The sequence below is a fragment of the Acromyrmex echinatior genome, chromosome 18, assembly GCF_024713525.1.
Source record: "Acromyrmex echinatior isolate Ae372 chromosome 18, ASM2471352v2, whole genome shotgun sequence".
Classification (NCBI taxonomy): Eukaryota; Metazoa; Arthropoda; class Insecta; order Hymenoptera; family Formicidae; genus Acromyrmex; species Acromyrmex echinatior.
In genome coordinates, this window is record NC_141869.1 from 5,109,128 (window position 1) to 5,130,287 (window position 21,160).

At 29.3% G+C, this 21,160-nt stretch overlaps 3 protein-coding genes and 1 long non-coding RNA gene across 8 annotated transcripts; 1 reads left to right on the forward strand and 3 right to left on the reverse strand.

The window, feature by feature from the left end:
- Nucleotides 1-100: 100 nt before the first annotated feature.
- Nucleotides 101-2,071, reverse strand: LOC105144860 (uncharacterized). 2 transcript variants are annotated; one of them, XM_087415552.1, is made up of 4 exons: nt 1,739-2,071; nt 877-1,287; nt 571-803; nt 101-496 (listed from the first exon to the last, which is right to left on the reverse strand). In XM_087415552.1, the coding sequence occupies exons 1-4, from the start codon at nt 1,883-1,885 to the stop codon at nt 211-213; spliced, it is 1,077 nt and encodes a 358-aa protein (XP_087271678.1). In that variant the 5' UTR covers nt 1,886-2,071; the 3' UTR covers nt 101-210. The 2 variants fall into 2 exon arrangements, with proteins under 2 accessions (XP_087271678.1, XP_011052370.2); XM_011054068.2 differs by having other exon boundaries at nt 622-803; nt 1,739-2,054.
- A 305-nt stretch (nt 2,072-2,376) lies between these two features.
- On the forward strand, nt 2,377-15,553 carry imd (death domain-containing immune deficiency protein). Of its 2 annotated transcripts, none has more exons than XM_011054066.2 (4): nt 2,377-3,110; nt 12,637-12,991; nt 14,174-14,502; nt 14,880-15,553. In XM_011054066.2, exons 1-4 carry the CDS (start codon nt 2,991-2,993, stop codon nt 15,018-15,020), a joined length of 945 nt encoding a protein of 314 aa, XP_011052368.1. In that variant the 5' UTR covers nt 2,377-2,990; the 3' UTR covers nt 15,021-15,553. The 2 variants fall into 2 exon arrangements, with proteins under 2 accessions (XP_011052368.1, XP_087271679.1); XM_087415553.1 differs by lacking the exon at nt 2,377-3,110 and adding an exon at nt 12,054-12,071.
- On the reverse strand, nt 3,117-12,078 carry LOC147906771 (uncharacterized). The gene is made up of 2 exons (XR_015548119.1): nt 4,114-12,078; nt 3,117-3,236 (listed from the first exon to the last, which is right to left on the reverse strand). It is a non-coding gene; the product is annotated as an uncharacterized LOC147906771 (long non-coding RNA).
- On the reverse strand, nt 15,461-20,409 carry dnk (deoxynucleoside kinase). 3 transcript variants are annotated; one of them, XM_087415556.1, is made up of 6 exons: nt 20,301-20,408; nt 20,032-20,203; nt 18,674-19,291; nt 17,393-17,592; nt 16,700-16,949; nt 15,461-16,605 (listed from the first exon to the last, which is right to left on the reverse strand). In XM_087415556.1, exons 4-6 carry the CDS (start codon nt 17,561-17,563, stop codon nt 16,283-16,285), a joined length of 744 nt encoding a protein of 247 aa, XP_087271682.1. In that variant the 5' UTR covers nt 17,564-17,592; nt 18,674-19,291; nt 20,032-20,203; nt 20,301-20,408; the 3' UTR covers nt 15,461-16,282. The 3 variants fall into 3 exon arrangements, with proteins under 3 accessions (XP_087271682.1, XP_087271680.1, XP_087271681.1); XM_087415554.1 differs by lacking the exon at nt 18,674-19,291 and having other exon boundaries at nt 20,301-20,409; XM_087415555.1 differs by lacking the exon at nt 18,674-19,291 and having other exon boundaries at nt 20,032-20,352.
- Between the last annotated feature and the right edge of the window lie 751 nt (nt 20,410-21,160).

Below are 21,160 nucleotides of genomic sequence, written 5' to 3' on the forward strand. Positions count from 1 at the left end.
GACAAGGAATTATAATTAATAGTTGGAAGTGTTTTATGTTTGTATATCAAATATCTACGAAATTGTATTTGAAACTCATTATAAAAAATCTAAGTCCTAATTTAGAAAAATATATATTTTAATTTCTAAAGATATACATTCATAAAAATACGTTAATCGAGGAAAATTAGATAGACATTATAGATGCGTCTTTACACATGTAATTAGCGCTTACATGTTCTTTAAAATATTTTCTATAGGTTTTTTGAATAATGTTTCATTAACAGCAGCGATTTCAGCCACTACATTTTTCTGTTCTTCAGTTATTGTTGTATTAATTTTTAAAAATGACAGTATAAGCTTTCCGAAGTTTTTATCTTTGGAATAACAAAGTGCTTTTTCCAAGAATAATTTGATAATTTTATCAATCATGTTGTGGTCCAGTCTTACAGATAACAAACTTTGCAACATAGATATATGCCATAACTTTAATTCCTCCACACATGCAAGAAATTCTCTGCAAAAACATAAAAAAAATTATTAATTTGTTTTCTAATTTTTAATTTTTAATTTTCGAAATAAAAATTATACTTTAAAATTATACTTAAAGTCATATATATTATATGACTGCGTGAAATGTACCCTAAAAGAATTATTTTCCTTTGATCAAACGCATTCACAATGGTGGTGATCAATGTTATATCTTTCAACTCAACGTTGAGAATCGGAACAAATATAAGTTGCTGAACCTCATCGGGAAACATTTTAATACATTCAACGATAGCAGATGATAATAAACGAGATGGTTCCTCCAGTTCGACTATCTATGAATACAATGTGAACAAAAATTAATATATGAAGAAAAAATCTAGTAAATATTTATAATGCCATTGGTACCTTTGGTAACAACAAATGTGTGCAAAATATATTGAGATATTTTATTCTCTGCTCAACAGTCATATTATTCATCGACAGACACAGATTATAGATACCCTTAGGACTTAATTTTCTTGCCATCTCGTCCACCAATGGAACAAGATCTTCATCAGATAAGTTCTCTAATTGGGAGAAGTCTAGCTTGCCATTATTTCGTTCTAAATTCTCGCAAGCACATTCTAAAATATCACACCTTTGTGGCACTGCAGCAACAGATCTCTTCGATTCTATAATTCTCTCAGTTTGTGTAAAGTAAAATTGAGTAGACGGTGGTGGTACTGATTGATCACAGTTCGTTTGAGATTCGTTATTATCCATCGGTTCATCCTTATCGTCGCTATCTTCATTCTCTGAACATATTTCTTCTTCATTCTAAATCGAACAGTACATATTTATGTTAAATTATATGTATAAGAATGTGGAGTGATCTATTAGGTGTTGGAATTAATTCGTAGCGTTTTTAATGAAAGAATGTTATTTATTTCACATGAGCATTAAAAAATACATTAATGAAAGTACTTCCCATCACTTGTAAAACGCTACGAATTAATTCCAACACCTAATAATATTAATAATTTTTATATTTTCATAATTATTTCTTTGTAGAGATACGGAAGAGATACGAAAGAATTAATTTAAAAATTAAATAATGACTATAAACTTTTCATTGAGATTATAGTTCATAATAGATTTGTTTTTTATTGCTGCACTTTCTAATACATACAATGCAATAAGTTGAAGCGAAACAAATATAATTTATTGCATTGTTCAGAGTGCAGCAATAAAAAACAGACCTATAATGTATGAACTATACAATTCTAACCTGCTCTGCTATGAGTTTCCACATCGGATTAGCCTGAACGATGTTATCTTTTAACGCTTCTCTGATAGATTCGAGTTTCGCCATGGTTTCTTCTGATAACGTGTACTTTTGGTAAAAAGCTTCGGAATCTATATTTTCCCGCATCATTTCGCTCACGTTGCGTTATCTCGCGCATGTTCGTCATGTAGTGTTGACACAGGCCTGTTCTTTTTAACTGAACTTTTACACCAGTTCGACTTTCTTCCTTTTCTCTTCAGGAGGAAAGAAGAAGAAGAAAGATGAACTGGTGCAGAAGTTCAGTTAAAAAGAACAGATCTAGTGTTCGGATCAGTGATGTACCTATTGTTCCCTCAGAGGATAAATTTTTTTAAATGTATATATCTTCAACCAAAAAGTCATTCCTGGACAAGAATTCAGAAGGTAAATTTATCAGTGTTATTTTAAATATTAAAATTTATTTAATGATATTTATGACTCTAAATTAAATTCGTTGTTTATAAAAATTTAATAAGATGAATTTATTTAAAGTTGTACATAAATTTTTGTCACTTCGTTCAGTAATTGGACCACTATAACTAGTACATTATATGTTCAAGAAGTAACAAAAAAAAAATTAAAATTTATATGTTATTTTATTTAATTTGATGCTTAGACACATAAATATTACATACATATGGAGGGAATAGCAACCTTGACACTGAACAATATTCAAAATGTATTTTCCACACAAAACGGGGTCCACCCCCATATATATTTCCTCCTGCTTACTAGATGAAACAATAATTAAAATAATTCTTATATATTATTAGTTGTCGTAATCTAATCTTCTTTTAACAATTTCGTCAAACAATAAAAAATTAATAATTCTATCCAAACAGCGTAATTTCGCTAATACGGATTGTTAATACGTATTGGGTCTGTTTTTGTGACTGAACTATGTGTACACTTTTAGAATTTAAAATGAGATAAGATAAGTATATATGTTTATATAATATTGGCGAAAGCGAAAAAGAGTTTTAGTGCAGTCTAGTGCAAGAGTAAAAAACAGATCTATCATTTGACAAGTACATTAACAAAATCAAGGCGAATGTATCTTCCTGGTCGATCACGCTGCTGGCATAAAGTCGCATGTCGCACTATACGGTGGTTTGTCTCATCGCTAGCTGTTCGAGTTAGTCAGACAGTCACTATAGTCAGTCGTTGGTGATCAACGAGCGAGTGAAGTGCGTTGAGTTTTTATGAATTGAAATACATGATCGGCAAAGAGAGAAGCAGCGATAGCAGCAGTAGTAGATATTTATCAAGTGAATCCATGATTACGTCCGCAAGAAACGTCAATTTGCCAGAACGCTCAACCTTTTTCGGTGGCAAAGTAAGTATAATCACCGTAGATCTGCGAATCTTCGCTTGTATTCGTTTTTTTCAATAACGTAGAACTCCGAGTGCGAAACCACTCTGAAGGACTTCTCGAGAACTCGGGACCATTCATCCTTGAAGCCTGAAAAAAAGCATTTGGGATTATCTCTTACATTTTCTTTTAGAAAATTATTTGTGTTGTAGATATTTGTGTCTGTGATAAACGATGATAATGTGTATATATGCGTGCATATATGCAAATATTATATAATTAATCGTAAATGCATAATTATGGATAATCCTACATCAGAATTCAAGTATATAAATATACATATTACTATGAATATGTTGAATTGGCTGACACTGATGGATTAACTCAACCGCAAACCACTATCGACATGATTATCACTCCTTTAAGCTTCATAGAATTTTCCTACTGCAAGAAATTTTCTTTGTTTCTAACGCGCGATAAATGCTCTCCCTTATGTATCACGACAGAGATGAATGAATTTGAAACAATTTGAATTTCGATCGAATGAAAATTATATACATATATATATATGTACATAAATATATATATACATATATATAAAATTTATACATAACATTTACACATTATATACATATAATACATATAATACATATAAATATTATATATATAAATTTTTATTTACAAAATATTCTACAATGATGTACTACAATGATCTACAATGATAATTTGTGTTTGTTACTGCAGAGCCATGCAAAAACGATAGCGGAATATGATAAAATTTCCGTTCGACGTAAATTTCATTTATGATATATCCGCCGGATGTGACACCCTCGTTATTTATCGAGTTTCAACAATGAGAAATAAATTGCTCCATATAGTTCTGAATATCTTCGTTTACTTGTTATTGAAAAAAAGCGTAACAAGCAGATGTATAATGTTACGAATAAATTATTGTTCGTGCGTGAAATAGCGTGAATATTATCATAAGTATAATTCGTCATATATTCTATCATGTATATTTCAATACGTTTTATAATTAGAAGATCTGGTTTTATCGTATTTCCTCTTCTTCGTCGTACTTCCTCTTCCTCCTCGCTGCTTTTTGCATACATCATATTTTTTATTCATTGTTATACCGCATATTTAATGCTAAAAACATGACTCTTCGATTCTATGCGCGTGTCTGATTATATTACATGAGAATTAAATTATTATTAGATTCTATGTTAGCTTCAGGCTGAGTTTCGATCCATATTAATGTATTTATATTAGGACTAACTTATTTCTTTCATTTATTTTTCGTGTACACATTAATTTATTCTAAAATAAATTTACAATATTAATAATAATGTAGACAGAAAAATAGCATAATAAAACAGCGTCGATTGTTAAAACCTCTTAGAAAAGCTGCTGGTCAAATGTAATGTAATATTATGATGCAAAAAGAATTGTAACGTTAGCACATCGGAGTTCGATCTTGAATCTTGAATCTTTAAGCTTGAAAACAATTTTTGTTCTCGTCTGTTTCGCTGTTCTCTTCTTTATTCTTTTTTTTCTAAATATGGTAGACTTGCAATTTACAACAGTCAACGTCGTTCTGCGATTTGATACTGAAACAGAGCACGCATATGTAAAGAAATGGATAAAAATAAAAGAAAAAGAATTTAAATGATCTTATTAATATTTTATTTAACTCGTTCTTAAATTTTCATTCTTTTGTTTCTAATACATTATAGTTATGACATACAAAATAATTAATCAGTAGTTAAATTTTTTTTGGCAGTAATTTAACTAGATAATTGCTGAACTGTTTAAATTTTGGATCAGACCTCATTCAATTTGGTTGCAGTAAGAATTCCACACATCCACTTTCTTTTATGTGACTCGGAATTTAAATTATATACCGAAGTCACGTTTCTATTTGGAATTTCTGTGTTTCCACATGATGAATTTAATCTCCATAATGAAGATTCCGAGTTTCGATAATTACAGATTTTATTAATAGATTTATGAGAGATTTATATTTTTTAACAATAAAATTAATGCTAATGAGAGGAAGTAACTGGTGAAATTAAATTGGCATTGCTTGGCAAATTTAGAAGCAATGGTGTTTATTAAGGATTTGTGCTAATAAACACATCGTTTATAAAAATCGATTAGGCAAAGCATCATAATTGTTAGATTAAGCGATTATATAGTGACGCATGTGAAACACTTCGTTTCCAAACTTCTGTGCATTTTACAAAAAATATTGATATTTACACACTATTTTATAGTATAAATGTTTCTGATATAATGTTGCATTAGTATTGCATTTATATTAAACCTATATTATTTTAATTTTAAAATAATAATTTTAATATTAATATTTTAAAAGAGATTTCTGATTAAATTTGTATTTTTCTTGAATAACGTGAGAAGTAACATTCCTAAACCAAAATTTTAAAATCGAAAGAAAAACTGAAAGTTTTTTATAATTCAAATAACAAAATTGATTGTCAATTTTAGTATTTGAAATACAAAATACATATTTTTATATGTTCCGCTAAAATGCAAAATACAATTATCATACAAATACAATTACAAATACTATTTTTCAAATAAAAATATTTTAGATACATGTCTGGATGTCATACGGAGGGAATAAGATGACTCCTTATTATCTAAAATTTTGTTTGCAGATTCCTTAATTTACAATTTGAAATCTGAACTCGACTACGAAACATTTATATGTACTGAATTATGCGTGTAACAACAGATATTTTTTAGCCAATCGATATCTGCAATTTCTGCAAGTCATCATCAAAGTAGTTTCAATACATTTACTTAAATTACTTCGATGTTCTCGTTTTAACCGCTGTCGATTAGCAACTTCCAAGGAAATTATGGCAAATGGAACTATATTTACGAACTGCAGATAAATGTTTATTTACGTCTTCACACACGATTGTAATCTATTTTCAGTTTTGATAAGTTAGTTATTGATAGTTTGTTATTGCTATGATATAATTTGAGTAAATTCCCTTTTTTCTATTGAATAAACATTGCATGCTTTAAACAGATTCAATTCTTATTTGTCTATATAATGAGAATTAAGCAACTCATCATCATCATATAAAATTATAAAAAAAAAACTAAAGTATAGAAATGAATCGATAACAAAGTTATACTCCATTCTAAGTATTTCTTTCAAAGAAATACTTAGAGTGGAGTGTAACTCTGTTATAATAATTAAGAATCAATATTTATATACATAATAGATCAGTGAATCGAGATCAGTATATTTTTTGTGTCGTGATTTTGCTAAATTAAATTATGAATTAGTCGGAGACTCCCCTCCCCCCTCTTCCAGAAATAATTAATCGATTCCAATTCGGCAATCAATCGATCCTGATAATCTCCCTAGATTATATAAAGGATTATGATACTGTACAAGAGCCATGTCTATGCCATGCCTAATTAGTTCCGTATCGTGAAGATTGACCAAATGAAGTAATTAGATAGTAATACATATAGTTATAAATAAATGAATTCAGTAAAGTCTCAAAATTGAGCACGATAATCTGTATCAGCGTTACAGCGAAAAAATTTAGAGTACAAACAAAATATACAATCGAAATTCGCAGAGCTACCAAATCCACGAAATTAATACGGAAATTCCGCATTATTGTATTATAATAATTTTACTAAATATTATCAACAAGGCTTTGTTCTGCGTTTGTTTGTCGGGTGGCTATAAAATTCATTAGCACGCTGCGGTAACTGGTTTTCCCGTTGGAAAATCCAGGTAGCAAGGCCGTTTTGTGCACGTCTTGTTTGAACAATGTTTTTTTGCAGCGCTCGTCGACGAAATGACAGGTTTTGCATAGAGCAATTTAATAAAGAGAAATCCGTTTCCAGACTGTCTGATAAAAGTCGTATGAGTCACAACAACGTCACTCAAAATCATTGATCGTAATTGTACAAATAGATACTAAATAACTCTTTTTGGAATTTAAATTGATAATAATGCTAACAAAAGTTGACAAGAAACACGTGAATGTAAATGATCTACTTTTGATATATAATTTTATGAATATTATAAATTTAATTGGTAACTTTAAAACTATTGTGGTTATTATATCACTGTGTAATTTATAAATTTATAAATTTACATCAGATAAATTAACTGCATATTATTTGTTTAATGTATACTCGAAATTTTATGTGCACCTTTAGATTGAATGTGTTTTTTTATTAAATATTTTAGATTTGTTACAATTGTTTTATTTATTATAATACGTTAATGGACACTCGATCTCATCAATGAGTATCTAAGTTATTTATCACAAAGTGTCAATGGCACTCAATATTCTCTTTTAATGTTTTTATCTTCGTTATAATTATCATTATATACATCCGGTTTAGTAAAAAACTCAACAACATACAACATTGCTTATATAAATTATATAAGTACCATTAATTAATTGCTAAACAGAATGAGATGTTGAGAAATCAATTAATTAATTTAAAAATATCAAAAAATATCCACACGACACACACACTCAAATAGTTTACATTACATTCTATTATCTCTCTTCGTTAGATAAATGAAAATACTTAGTTTAAATACTAGGCTTAATGTAGAATGTACTAAATGTAGGTGTCAATATGTTGTGTTTTTTCGCGAATGAACAATCAGTTTTATTTATTTTTCACGCCCAGTTGACTAAATATGTCTAACAGCGGTATAAAGACTTGGTTGATAATGCTTGGTTGATAAATTACGCAAAGCTTACATAATGCTTATGCTTTGGATTACTTTATCTGAAATTCTCGAAGGGGTGATATTAATTTCGTAAATATAAAAGGCCGAGTTTGTTTACTGAACCGATAATCCTCTGTAAACTTGAATTTTATGATCGTATAAAGCTAACAAAAAAAGATGCGCCGAGAAGTATCGGAGGGGTTTTTTTTTAGAAATTAAAATCGCGAGATATTTGGATGTTTAATTATTTGATTTAATTAATAATCTGCGAGTTATTACAGCTTAGAAACATTGAGTTTCTTGATTCAGTTATCATGTAAACATCCTGTACGATATTGAATCGGAAAAGTTACTGATATGCAATCAAGGTGTGACGCTCCTTCGCGGTTTTCTATTTCATTTTCTGAATTGAAAATCTTTTGATGGGTACATTGTTCATGTCTCAGTTCAAGATACGACACGTACATAGATAAATAAATATAAAGTAAAAAAAAACTTTTCAATTCCTCGACGTAAAATTCTTGGAACGTAAAATATATAAATTATAAAATTAAAAAAATAATACTACAATATAAAAACACATGAAACAATAGCAAATACACGTTAAAAATATTTTTATAAAAAATTATATTTGTAGATTTTTATATTGTCTTCAAAATATTGTTACGGACGAATTTGCAATCAAAAGATCTCAAGATCATATTTTGATTTTTTTAAAAAGAATCCTAGCAATAATCTCAAAACAAAATACAAGTTCTCAAAACTGGTTACACCGGTTACAATCTCTATCTCATCTTAATTCTTATATATATATTCACTAATCTTCAAATTTTCCACTCAATCTCTATATAAAACCTAATAAAAAAATATATAGAATAAAAAATCAAAACAAAGTCTCGCTGTTTTTAAGTTGATTCTCCACAATCTTATTTTTTTGATATTGACTGTGTTTATACGTAGGTTTAATAACATCCATAGAGTTATGTATGTAAATTAATCAATAACGGAATGACTATGATTGATCAGTTTTATAATTATGGATGTTATTAAACCTGAAAAAGGATGTAAACGTCATTATTTCTAATATGCAATGTATTCCAATGTATAGTTATTATATCTCTGCAGAAAATAGCGCAAATTGTAGAGAACAGCAGTGCCCTTTAATCGATTCATATCTCGAGTGATTCTTGTTTGATGTAATAGACAAGTCATTACTTAATTGATTATACGTTACTTAATAGATATTGACAGATTGCATTATTCTACAATAAACTGTTAATATTAAGTTTTAAGTTTTAAGCCGTAAGAAATTGACCAGTTACAGTTGAATGTGAAATAAATAGTCAACTATGATCAATTTCTTATGGTTTAGGAAGAAGTAATGGCTTATTGTAGAAAGTCTCGCGAAGGGAAAAAATCCTATGGATGCTAATCCTGCGCTATAATGTCAAATTTCATTTGCAAATATAGGAGTCGCAAATTGTTTGCAGATGTAACAAATATTTATTCTTTCTTTCGTTACAAAAATTATTTACAACAAATGCAAAATATTTGTCAAATATGCAAATTTGTTTGCTATAAATATCAAACAAATTTGACAATTAAAAATTTTATAATCTCTTTCGCGTTCGTAGTAATTTTTTTCTCTTTGTTCTATTAAACTTCAACGCTTCGAACGTTTAAAAAAGAGCTCGAATCATATTCAAATATTCTTTTTTGTTTTCAGTATAGCGCTACAGAATATTATGTATTTTCCTGTTTATCATTGCGACATATGTGAAACTTGTAAAAAGTCTAGAGATATACATATGGGTCACGGCTGATAGCGACAAGCATCGTCGTGTAGTGGAATGTAGAAGATAGCAACATATAATTGAATATATAATCAAAATTGTTCTCATTTCTTTTATTAATTAAAATAAAAAATTTTCCATAAAATTAAAAATTATCATATAATAGTACGCAGAAAATGATGAAAGTGGAATATGTTTTTTTCTTATTCTTTTACATTATGAAAAATTAAAAGTTACATGTGATAGTATAAAAAAATAATTAAGATTAATTAATTCGCAAATTACAAAATTATAAATATTTTTTCTTCTTTTACTCTTATAAAAAACTACTTTTAGATATATTAAATATTGTAGATTGTAATAGAATTTATTGCAAATAGATCAATTTATTATAAATTTCATCAGAATCGATTAGAATAACCAGATATCAACAAAGGAATGGTAACACATATGTAATTACAAGTGCTTTCACACCTGCGAGACATCTATAATTAAAAATATAACAGTCTGTAACAGGTATATACGTAGAATCGCCTTATCGGTATAAATAACACAGTTCCGGGAAGTTTGCTGAATACAGTGAGAATAGATTTAATCACGAAGGTACAGGATGTTTTATAATCTTCAAAAATTTAGAAGTATCCCCTGATAAAATCTAAAACGATTTTTTCATGGTAAAAATTTCATTGAACGCGATATTCTTTCGTAATATTTTAAACAGACAAACACTTGAAAAATTAATTAGCACTCTGTGTGTGTAAGTAAATAATAAAATTTTTTATCAAATTAAATGTTATTATTTATGAATTCTAAATCAAAATATAGTTCTTACTTTCCAAAATTAAATCTATGATATTAGGCAATAAACACATTATTTTTCATTTTATATTGTATATGAAAGATAAGTTTTATAGAGTGGAATGTTATCATAAAGTTTTTAAATAAAATAGATAAATACATTTTTTTTAATACTTTTGCTACACTTTTGGTCGAGATATTCCGAAGCAATTTAAAACTCGGGAATAAAAGTTTGCAAATTGACGCGTTAACATATTCATACGAATGATCGGCAGAATTATGTTGATTGTATATCAGATTGTATATCAGTGGACGAAGAAAAGTGCGTATCAACTGATAACGAGATTACATACATTGGTAGTTTACACGTTGGATATATTTACACAGCAGTATGTATCTAGAGAGTAAGACATGCATATCACGCAGAGGGTCAACATAATCTCGGATTTTTTTTCATAAGTAGAAACGTGACTGAGAAGAACGTCGGAATTTCCAATAATTTTTTTTTCTTAAATGCCTCGGATGACTCAGATGAAGTACGATAATCGTAAAACTCGATATTTGTGGGACTTATCTATATTGTTTACATCTATTTATATAAAAAAGCGCGATGCAGGAATTACCAATATTCAAATCGCGTAATTTGTTTCTATTTTATTTGAACTTGGGAAAGCGAATACTAGAACATCAAGGAATTGTGAGACAAAATTGTGTTTATTTTGTAATATTTTAGAAATATATTAATGAAATGGATACGAAATTTAAATTTGACTATTATATAATTGCGATGTTTGAATACTGTACGAATATAAGCTTCACAAAGATCTCTATCTTCAATAACATTCTAAATCTTCAACCGAACATTTCATGTGAAATCATCTATACGTATTCAATTATAAGACAATATTTTCAATTATAACATAATTGCAATTTTATATTGCTAACTTTTTCGCAGACCGGAATATTATTTATTATTTCCAAAGAATAACTATGTAAGCGAATGATGTTTGTATGTATCTGACAATAGCACCGGAAGTATTATACATGGGATAAGTGGATTGTTAATTTTAGAATCACATATAATTACAATAATGGCTAATGGCACATCCGTGAGAGCAGAAAAACAGATTCATTCAACAGATTTTATTCATCTTCAATACAAATATCATAGAGCTTGTTTGTAATCAAAACAATTTCAATTTTATTACTATAATCCTATAAAGTATTAAATTAACAGACAACCTAAAATATATATTGTCAAGTTAGACCTACTAAAATTAAATTTTAAAAAGTATACGAGTTGAAAAAGAAGCGATAAACTAATTTTCATAAAATGTACATAAATTTGTACTTTCGTGAAATATTTTTCTACACTTTTGACAGTGCTGCGTCATACTTTTCGTTATGACACTAGTCTCTCCGAGGAAACGCTTGGTTACTTGACTATATCTGTTTAACGAGAAATAATGTAAGGAGTGGTTTGACGTTAGTTGCGGCATTGAGAAATATCGCGTGTAGCGAAACGAATATAAAACTTGAAAACACATGAGTAAAACGTGTGTTTTAAATGTTGTGCATTTTTTCTAACTGCAAATGTAAAAATTGGATTACCTCTCAAGCGCTACACTACGAGAACAACACACTTAAGTAGATACTCAACTTAATTCGGTTGCTTATAACTTTTATATTGCAAACCATTTTTTTTTTCAATCGAAAAACAATATCAATTGTGGAAAAAGCATTTATTATTGTATTATGGTTTATTTTTAATTAGTCGTGTATGCTTCTAACACACATTATATTTCAATTTTCCTTGTTCTCTTTAATGACTTATAATTAAATAAAAATGGATAATATTCTATACATCCTTTAGATAAATGCAAAAAATTTTTAATTGCGAAATAATTTGTATTAAATGTGTATATATATATATATATATATATATAGCATTCATATCTATATTCAATGAATTTATAAAATCATGAATTTATAATACTCCACGTGAATAATAAAGAGTCAAGGATAAATATGCTATAACATGGCTCGTTTTTTTATTTAATTATACATTAGGAATATTTTATTAAGACGCATTAAACGTCGTAATCATTCTTTATAATTTATAATCATGCTTATATTTCGTCCTTATTCAAAAAGATTTCATCAGAACATTGTCTTTAAAGCACATATTTTAACGTTAAGACATCATTTGCAGGCACATCGAGCGTTTAAGAAAACGCCAATCCTGTCTCAACTGTCGCGCCGATTTCACGATATGTTGACGACAGACGCGAAACCGGATCCGCCGCGGACCGGAAGCTACATGCACAATCTTTCACCGACTTCGGACGAGGAATTGACGAAAACGCAATCAAAGTCGATGCCTGCCACGCCGGAAAAGGAGCAGGAGGACGTGATGTCGATGCAAGAGCAAAAATCAATGCCGAACGGCGCAAGGCCGACGACACCCACCAATTTTTGTACAAAGCCGGAAGACAGCGATACGAGGTCGACGAGCGAATCAAAGGAATATAAACGACCAAGGATGAAGAAACCAAAATACAAATATTGTAAGTTGTAGTAAAAACGTTATCGAGCTGTTAACAAGTCTTTATATAATTTTAAATACGAAGCAATTCTAGAATTTTATTTTGTATTCAAGTATTTTTTACTGCTTTTATAACTTTTATCTAAAATATTTTTCCTTATCCTTACGAGTTATTTCGAAGTTTTTTTTTACAGTGAAGAAGACGAATATTTTTGCGAAATGTTTTTTTTTTTACAGAAATAGACAATATGGATGTAATAATTTAATAAAAGATATCTTTGTGTGCAGAGACTTTTTGAAAATTTGTTAGTGTGATTCTATATTTATGCAACTAGACTTAGTTCTGTAAATGGAAATAAATTTCATTAAATAAATAAAAAGGCAAAATGCGATTAGAGATTACACAATGCTAAGTAGGCATTTCGACAAGTTGATGTATGATATTTGCATTATTTATAATTTACTTTAATGGAGAAGAATTGTTAAGAGACGAACGCCGTATAGATGTCGCGATTTTATCAAAACGAAAATACGCCGCTCCATACATTCCTCTTATAAATATTTGTATGATTGATGATGAGATGCCTTATCAGGATTAAAAGCGTAAACTTGGGGAATACCAAATTGCCGATTTCTATTTATAAAAGTATTAAAGAAATGGATACAAGATAGTATTTTTTGGCTGTTGTGTATTTTTATGGTATTCGATTCTTTAAAAAATTGCAGTATAAATTATTCCGTTCGCAACATTTTTTTAAATGTGCAGTTTTTACGCGCAACAACGTATTCATATCGTAAAATATTTTACGAGACTTTATCGTCTCAGCAGAATCATAATAGCAGCCGTAATTTTACGTCATGCAAATTTTCCACTGTTTCAAATCTCAAGATTATTCGTTGTGATGGAATAACTAATATAACGCGTATGATAATTGCAATATTGAAACAGATTGAGTGATGATATCAAAGAATTAAAGCTCGTTATCTAAGCGCCTTAGTTACGCGATCAATGGAGAAGACGAATTTTTATAATCATGTAACGATTAATTAAAATATTGTATTAAAGACTGAATATTTCACGGAAATGTTTAACGAATGCAACAGAATTCGCAAGAAAATTTTATATGGCATCTCACTTTTTAAATAATTAAATGTAATTATAAATTTGATATTTCTTTAATAATTTTTTGAAATTAATTTCCAGCACAAGGCACGAATGTGGTAAATTATAACATAGTCAACTCCAATGGAGTGAAGATCGGCTCGCGCACGAGTTACATATGTAATGTGAATCAGTACCCGGCGAATAATAACGCGACGCAGTCCGAGACGGCTTCGAAACTGAAGCATCGGCCGATGCCCGAGAATGTGGAAGAATTGAGCACGTGCGAAGAAGAGCTCGGGTTCGACGACATGTTCATTCTTAAAACACACGTTGGACACGGATGGCGGGACGTCGCGAGAAGACTCTCGTATTCGGACGGACAGATCGATCAATTCGAGGAGAATTATAGACACAAGGGTATCGACGAGGTGAATATCAAACTCTAAGAATCAGATATTCTATCGCGAATGATTCAATCTTAGTAATTTTTTTATCAGACTGTAATCTTGTATAAACAAGATTTTAAAATTCATTCGTTTACGACTGATTACTATTAGGTGTTGGAATTAATTCGTAGCGTTTTTTAATGAAAGAATGTTATTTATTTCACATGAGCATTAAAAAATACATTAATGAAAGTACTTCCCATCACTTGTAAAACGCTACGAATTAATTCCAACACCTAATATTAATAAAACATTAAGTATTATTCATGTAATTAAACGTTTCATGTAAAATTCACAAATTTCTTGTAAATGTATATTAATAACAATTTATGTTAATTTTAATCCATATGTGATTTCAGGTAATCTATCAGTTATTGCTTGATTGGAAGCAAGCCAACACACGGGATGCTCAACTCGGCACGTTAGTTAGCATACTATGGTCTTGCCAGGAGTACGATTGCGTCGAGCGATTAGTTGTAGCTCGCAAGAATCCGTCTTAGTTGGGCGCGGCAAATAAAAATCTCTACCTAAAGCTTGTACATACACTTGTACTTACTTTGTACGTAAACGATTGTGATTATTTTTTTTTACTCGAAATATCATTTCACTGTTTTTATACATATTTTAGCACGTAATTTATAGATGCATCATTCTGATTGCAAAGATCGACACATCATACATTCATCTAAATATCAGATTGACAAAACATTGTTCTAGACTAATTCGTATTCAGTCTTCGATATGGCATTATGGAATCGCATTGAGCCTGCGTTTCAAGTAGGAACATGATCTGGTTAATAATGCATCACGAACGAACTTGTCGCTTTGCGCAATATACATGTGTAATATTCCAATGCGCGCACGCGTGTGTGTGTATACATACATACATTTTTTTATACTTATCCTAATTTTATAAAATCTAGTAGAAATGAACATGCAATTCTCCAAACAATATGTATTTCTTTTAGTCATTGTACAAAGTCCATATAAATACGCCTTTGATGTTACACAATAAAATCAGGCATTACATAAATTGAAGTGTATGCATGTAGATACAACGTCCTATAATAACTTTCTTTCTTTCTCCTATTCTTATATTTTTAATTTCTTAGATTTTATTAGATAAATTAATATATATTCTATACATTTTTGTAATTCTTTCCTTTCATCCAAACGTCTTACAAAACACTTTTAAATAAAAAAGAATAAAAAATTTTTGATATATTAAATATTCTAATAAAAGTACTCTCGTGTTTTAACAATTTTTTTGTAAGTAGTTTATCATTTATCACGCAATATCTTCACAAATATTTTGTTTTCTAATTCTTTGATACTAACATTATTTTGTACTCAATGATAGAATTTAATTGTATCTAGTACGTTACAAGGAATTTTTATTTAAAATGTCAACAAATCTCTCTCACTAATAATAATTCAGAATAAATATCAATGACAATTCAATTAAACACATATTGAGTCAGATATAAATTTATCGTTAATAAATTAAATTACCTTAATTTTGTAATTTGAATACTGGCAAAATGTAAAATTAATCCCTTAATATAAAATAATTGGTCAATTACGTATTTTCTTTAACATATTATAAATATGATGAAAAGAGAAATAAATATATGCAATAAAAGTAATAAATGCGACCAGTGAAATGAAAATAGTGCAATGTACAAAGTTGTAATAATTAATCAATTTAAATGCATGTTTATTTCAATCATATTTAAATTAATTATTACTTTTACTTTACGATTTAATCTGAAACAGCTTTAATTTTGGGTAACACGCGATTTGTCGATACCGTAATCATCGTATTATTTACATCGCTTTCGTCTATTACCTTGCTGAAGATTTCATTTTTACATTTATCAAATTCCTCCACCATTTCATGTAGCTCTCGATCACCATTTATAGTTATAACCGGCGATGGCAATGGCTTTAAAATTTGATGATAGAGCCAGTCATCATGGACCTGATGGATTTGCTTCAGATACTCTAACGAGATGGCGTTCTCTTCTTTTCGACCTCGTTGTTTCATTCTTTCGTATACGATCTCAGGTGTTGTCCTCAAATATACTATTTAGCAAAAAATAGAAATAAATTAAATAAATATATACAATAGATGTTTCTTCAATTATAATTTCTCATAAAATCCATACATCATATGTACCTATCAAATCAGTTTCTATATTGGCATTTTTCAAACACCAGTCATACCAATTTTCTAATATTGTAACTTCAACGTCACGTAGTATATTATTGCGTTTTAAATTTTCAACGAAGCACATTGCACTATAGACAGACCTCTCCATGATTTTATAAGGCGAGGGTGTTTTACAAGTGTGCAATTGGAGCATAGTCAATTGTACGTAAGATTGAAACAAGAAAGCATAGCGAGATGGTTCGCTGTACATTAATTCCTGCAATGCATTTTTGTAATGTTTAATTTAATTTTTATTCTTCGTTATTAATATAGATATATATAATAATATAATATTAATATTATCGTGTATCGTATTAATATATCTACATTAATTACGTTTATGTGTAATTATTAATATAAGCATATTTTATATAAAATATATATAGTTCATAGTTCTAAGATATTAATTTGATTTTTTTTTTGCATTATTGTTATATGTGCATTTATTTGATATAAAAATCTCAGACATTTTTTAATAAAGATATACACTGATTGTGCTTAATAATATTAGTGTCTTAAATAATCATTCGGTATAACATTTTCGCATCTTTTTATTTGTTGTGAAGTCTTTGTAAATAATTAAGATTTAACAACAAAAATATTAAATATTTATATTAAATTGTTTCTTAAGTTTTAAAGAAAAAATATTTTCTATCTCACCAGTAGATTCGTCCCACACACATCACGCCAAAGTTCAACAGGTTCTTCTAATACAGTAACATTGTCGAATTTCTTGAAATGACTTAAAAATGTTGTTTTACCACTTCCAATGTTGCCCTCTACGCACACAGTGAAAGGACGTTTGTACAGTTTACCAATGGAACCAGACATTTTGATGAAGGCTTCAAGAACTTCTTTACCTAAACAGACAACACTTGACTATTGCCTAATACTGAAAACATACTAAGGATCTGCTTGGCTATGACTGCTTGAATATGACACCTCATATACTGCAAATAGTAATAGGAAGTCTACAATAAAAATTATAATGATCTTAAATTGTAGGAAATTGATCAATCATAGTCAATTATTCTTCTCATCACCAATTTTCTAATATTGTAACTTCAACGTCACGTAGTATATTATTGCATTTTAAATTTTCAACGAAGCACATTGCACTATAGACAGACCTCTCCATGATTTTGTAAGGCGAGAATGTTTTACAAGTGTGCAATTGGAGCATAGTCAATTGTAAGATTGAAACAAGAAAGCACAGCGAGATGGTTCGCTGTACATTAATTCCTGCAATGCATTTTTGTAATGTTTAATTTAATTTTTATTCTTCGTTATTAATATAGATATATATAATAATATAATATTAATATTATCGTGTATATCTACATTAATTACGTTTATGTGTAATTATTAATATAAGCATATTTTATATAAAATATATATAGTTCATAGTTCTAAGATATTAATTTGATTTTTTTTGCATTATTGTTATATGCGCGTTTATTTGATATAAAAATCTCTCTGAAAATTGGTATTGAAATGATTGATTAATCTTCTACGATTTAAAATTATATTCTCACCGCTACAACTTCTATCCTGTAGATCCTATATTACAATATACTTTAATCCTATATTATAATAAGATAATATTACTTTCTACAATTAACTTATCAACAGTATAAATGTGAAACATAATATATCTTAAACAAATCAACACAATGAAAGGTCCACAATATATGTCTCTAAATATCGATTATCTTATCAATTAGAAAATATGTAATATATGTAATCTTATCAAAAACTTTCTCTTGTACATCTTAATTTTTAATTTAGTTAAATTAATATTTAATATTTATTTCTACTTAATTCATTGTGCGCAAAACCACACATTAAGAACTTATTGAAATATAAATATTTTTATCAATTAAACAGACAATTAAACTCCATTTCACTTCTCAGTCACATTTAGAACATTTTGTCACTCACCAAAAGATTATTGCACGAGATATTTATTCGTTTATGATTCGCAATCAGCTGATTCCTAATTCAACGTGTCAAATAACGTTCACGTGACCCGATACAGTGTGCGATTGCAGTGGCTCTTGACGAAAATGCAGTTTCGAAAATAATGATTCTTGATCTTTCAGCTCGACAAGGCGGGAATGACACCGATGAAGACGAATACAGATAATGAACCAGAAACTACCGCGCAACTTTCCCGCCAAAACAAAACACGAGCGCCATCTCGAACAGATAAGCCCGTCATCTGATCATCTGTACAATCTGCACTTTCTTCCTCTTCCCTCATGATAAAGAAGCACAAATGTACACCTTTTATCGCGAAGAAGGTGCAGCTAAATCAACCAAACCAAATAGAATAGAATAGAATACACACGCGCATAACCAAACACGCGTACATAATATTAGTAAAAGCAGAGAATATTTTCGGTTAGTAATATTTCTCGATTTTCGCTAAACTTCCAACTTCGCGTTCCAACAGAGCGATGTCGATTGCCAGATGATGAATCAATCAATCGAACGAGTCGAAACATTCGTAGCTTCTGATTCCTCGAATGCTGGAACATTATCCAGAGATGCTACCAACTGAAACACAATAAACCACAGGAGAGAGGATCGATAGTTCCGAATCTATGATGCGAATTGGACGAACAATAAAAAACGACGAATAATAGATTTAGGATCGCAAGGATATTAGATGGAAGTATAAATTTCACAAATTTTTGTACGTTAATTATTTACACACACATTTTTCAATATGTTGATTAGTTACATTGAAAACTGCGCGTAAATAATTAGCGTACAAAAATTTCTGTACTGTTACAGAATAGAAAAGTTCTCCAGTAACAAATTCTTTATCTTGTAGCCAATTACGTTAAAAAAATTTTTCGATAAATAAAATATCCTTCACGTGCGTTAACAACTGTTCTCAAAACCATAAATGCATTGGCATTGCATGCTTTGTATTCGGTGATACAAGTCGACACAAGTGTCGTTCTATCTTTGCTGCTCATTGATTTCAAAAAAGATAAAATGTTGTCAACTTTGGTCATTAAATAGAAAAGCACCCATTATTGTCTTGAATGAGCTGAATGCATGCTTAGCTAGTCACGTCACTGATACCGGCACGCCTGGCTTAATTATTGAATGACAAAATGAGTACATGATGTAATGACAGCGTTCGTTGTTATACGATTCTGCATCCTACATCCTACCACTAATGTTCCATAATAATTAATACTAATTCGCTATTGTTCATCATATCAGCGTCATAACATCAAATCACGTTGTCGCGATAACGTGTTATCAATGTATACCATACTCACCGGCGGAGGCCATCATGCGATCTGCTGATTACTAATTACAACGCGAAAACCTCGCTGTTTAACAAGGAAACTCAGCATGACGCTCTACAGCTGTCATTCACTGCCGCTTCTACGTTCCTGCTATTTCTGATGCAATTTGACTTGGGCTGTGATCAAAGTCTCGCTGCAAATGCTTTAAAGTGTTTGATGGATCAATTAGAAAAAAAAATTTCACAAATTGACCAATTAAAAAACGCTTCAAAGCGTTTGCAATATCGCGTTGACTATACCTTTGATGCAACAATGCGAACAAGACAAGAGTTCCCGTGCGTGCGAACATGTGATACACGTTACGATGAACGATGCTAACAATAAGTATACCTATTATTGATCCGCTCGGAAGATGCATTTATTGACAGTCGATCAGTGAGAGATCGCCATTAACGACATTACCACTGGAGATAATATTTGAAAAAAATTCATAGTCGTACCTTTTTAGTTGAAATAAAAACAATCGATTAAAAAGAATGATAAAATGGGAAAAATGAAAAAAAAAATAATATTCAATAACGAGAATAAACGAGGAATATCGTTTCAAATAAATATACATATATCAGCAAAAACAAATGTATTACATTTATTACATTGAAAATTGAATTATGAAAATTGTAGAATATAAAAGGGAGAAATTGATATTTTTTTATGACTACTGTTATAATCTATAATATTATGCGGTAATGCATGTGCAGTATCTATTTAAAAATATTTGAGAAATATTTAATTCTAAGGAAATAAATAGTTGAAAAACCTTCTTTCATTATCTTGATTTGGCTTCCTAATTTAATTACATTACAAAATTAGAAATGTTATTGTAAGCATCTATATTTTAATGAATAAGATATATAGTAAAAGAACTTTTTATCTGCAACATTATTAATTAACTAGATATTGTATTAAAAGAAGGGAATTAGTTATTGCGGAATATATTTTTAATTATGAAATAAATGAAGAAATTAACGAAGAAGATAAACGTTTATAGAACTTTTATTTTCAATTTTTTAATTAAATAAAAATGTGTATTAAAATATTAATTAAGTTATTGGAGAGAACACTTTACCATGATATAAATTTAAAAAAACTAAAGGAGAGA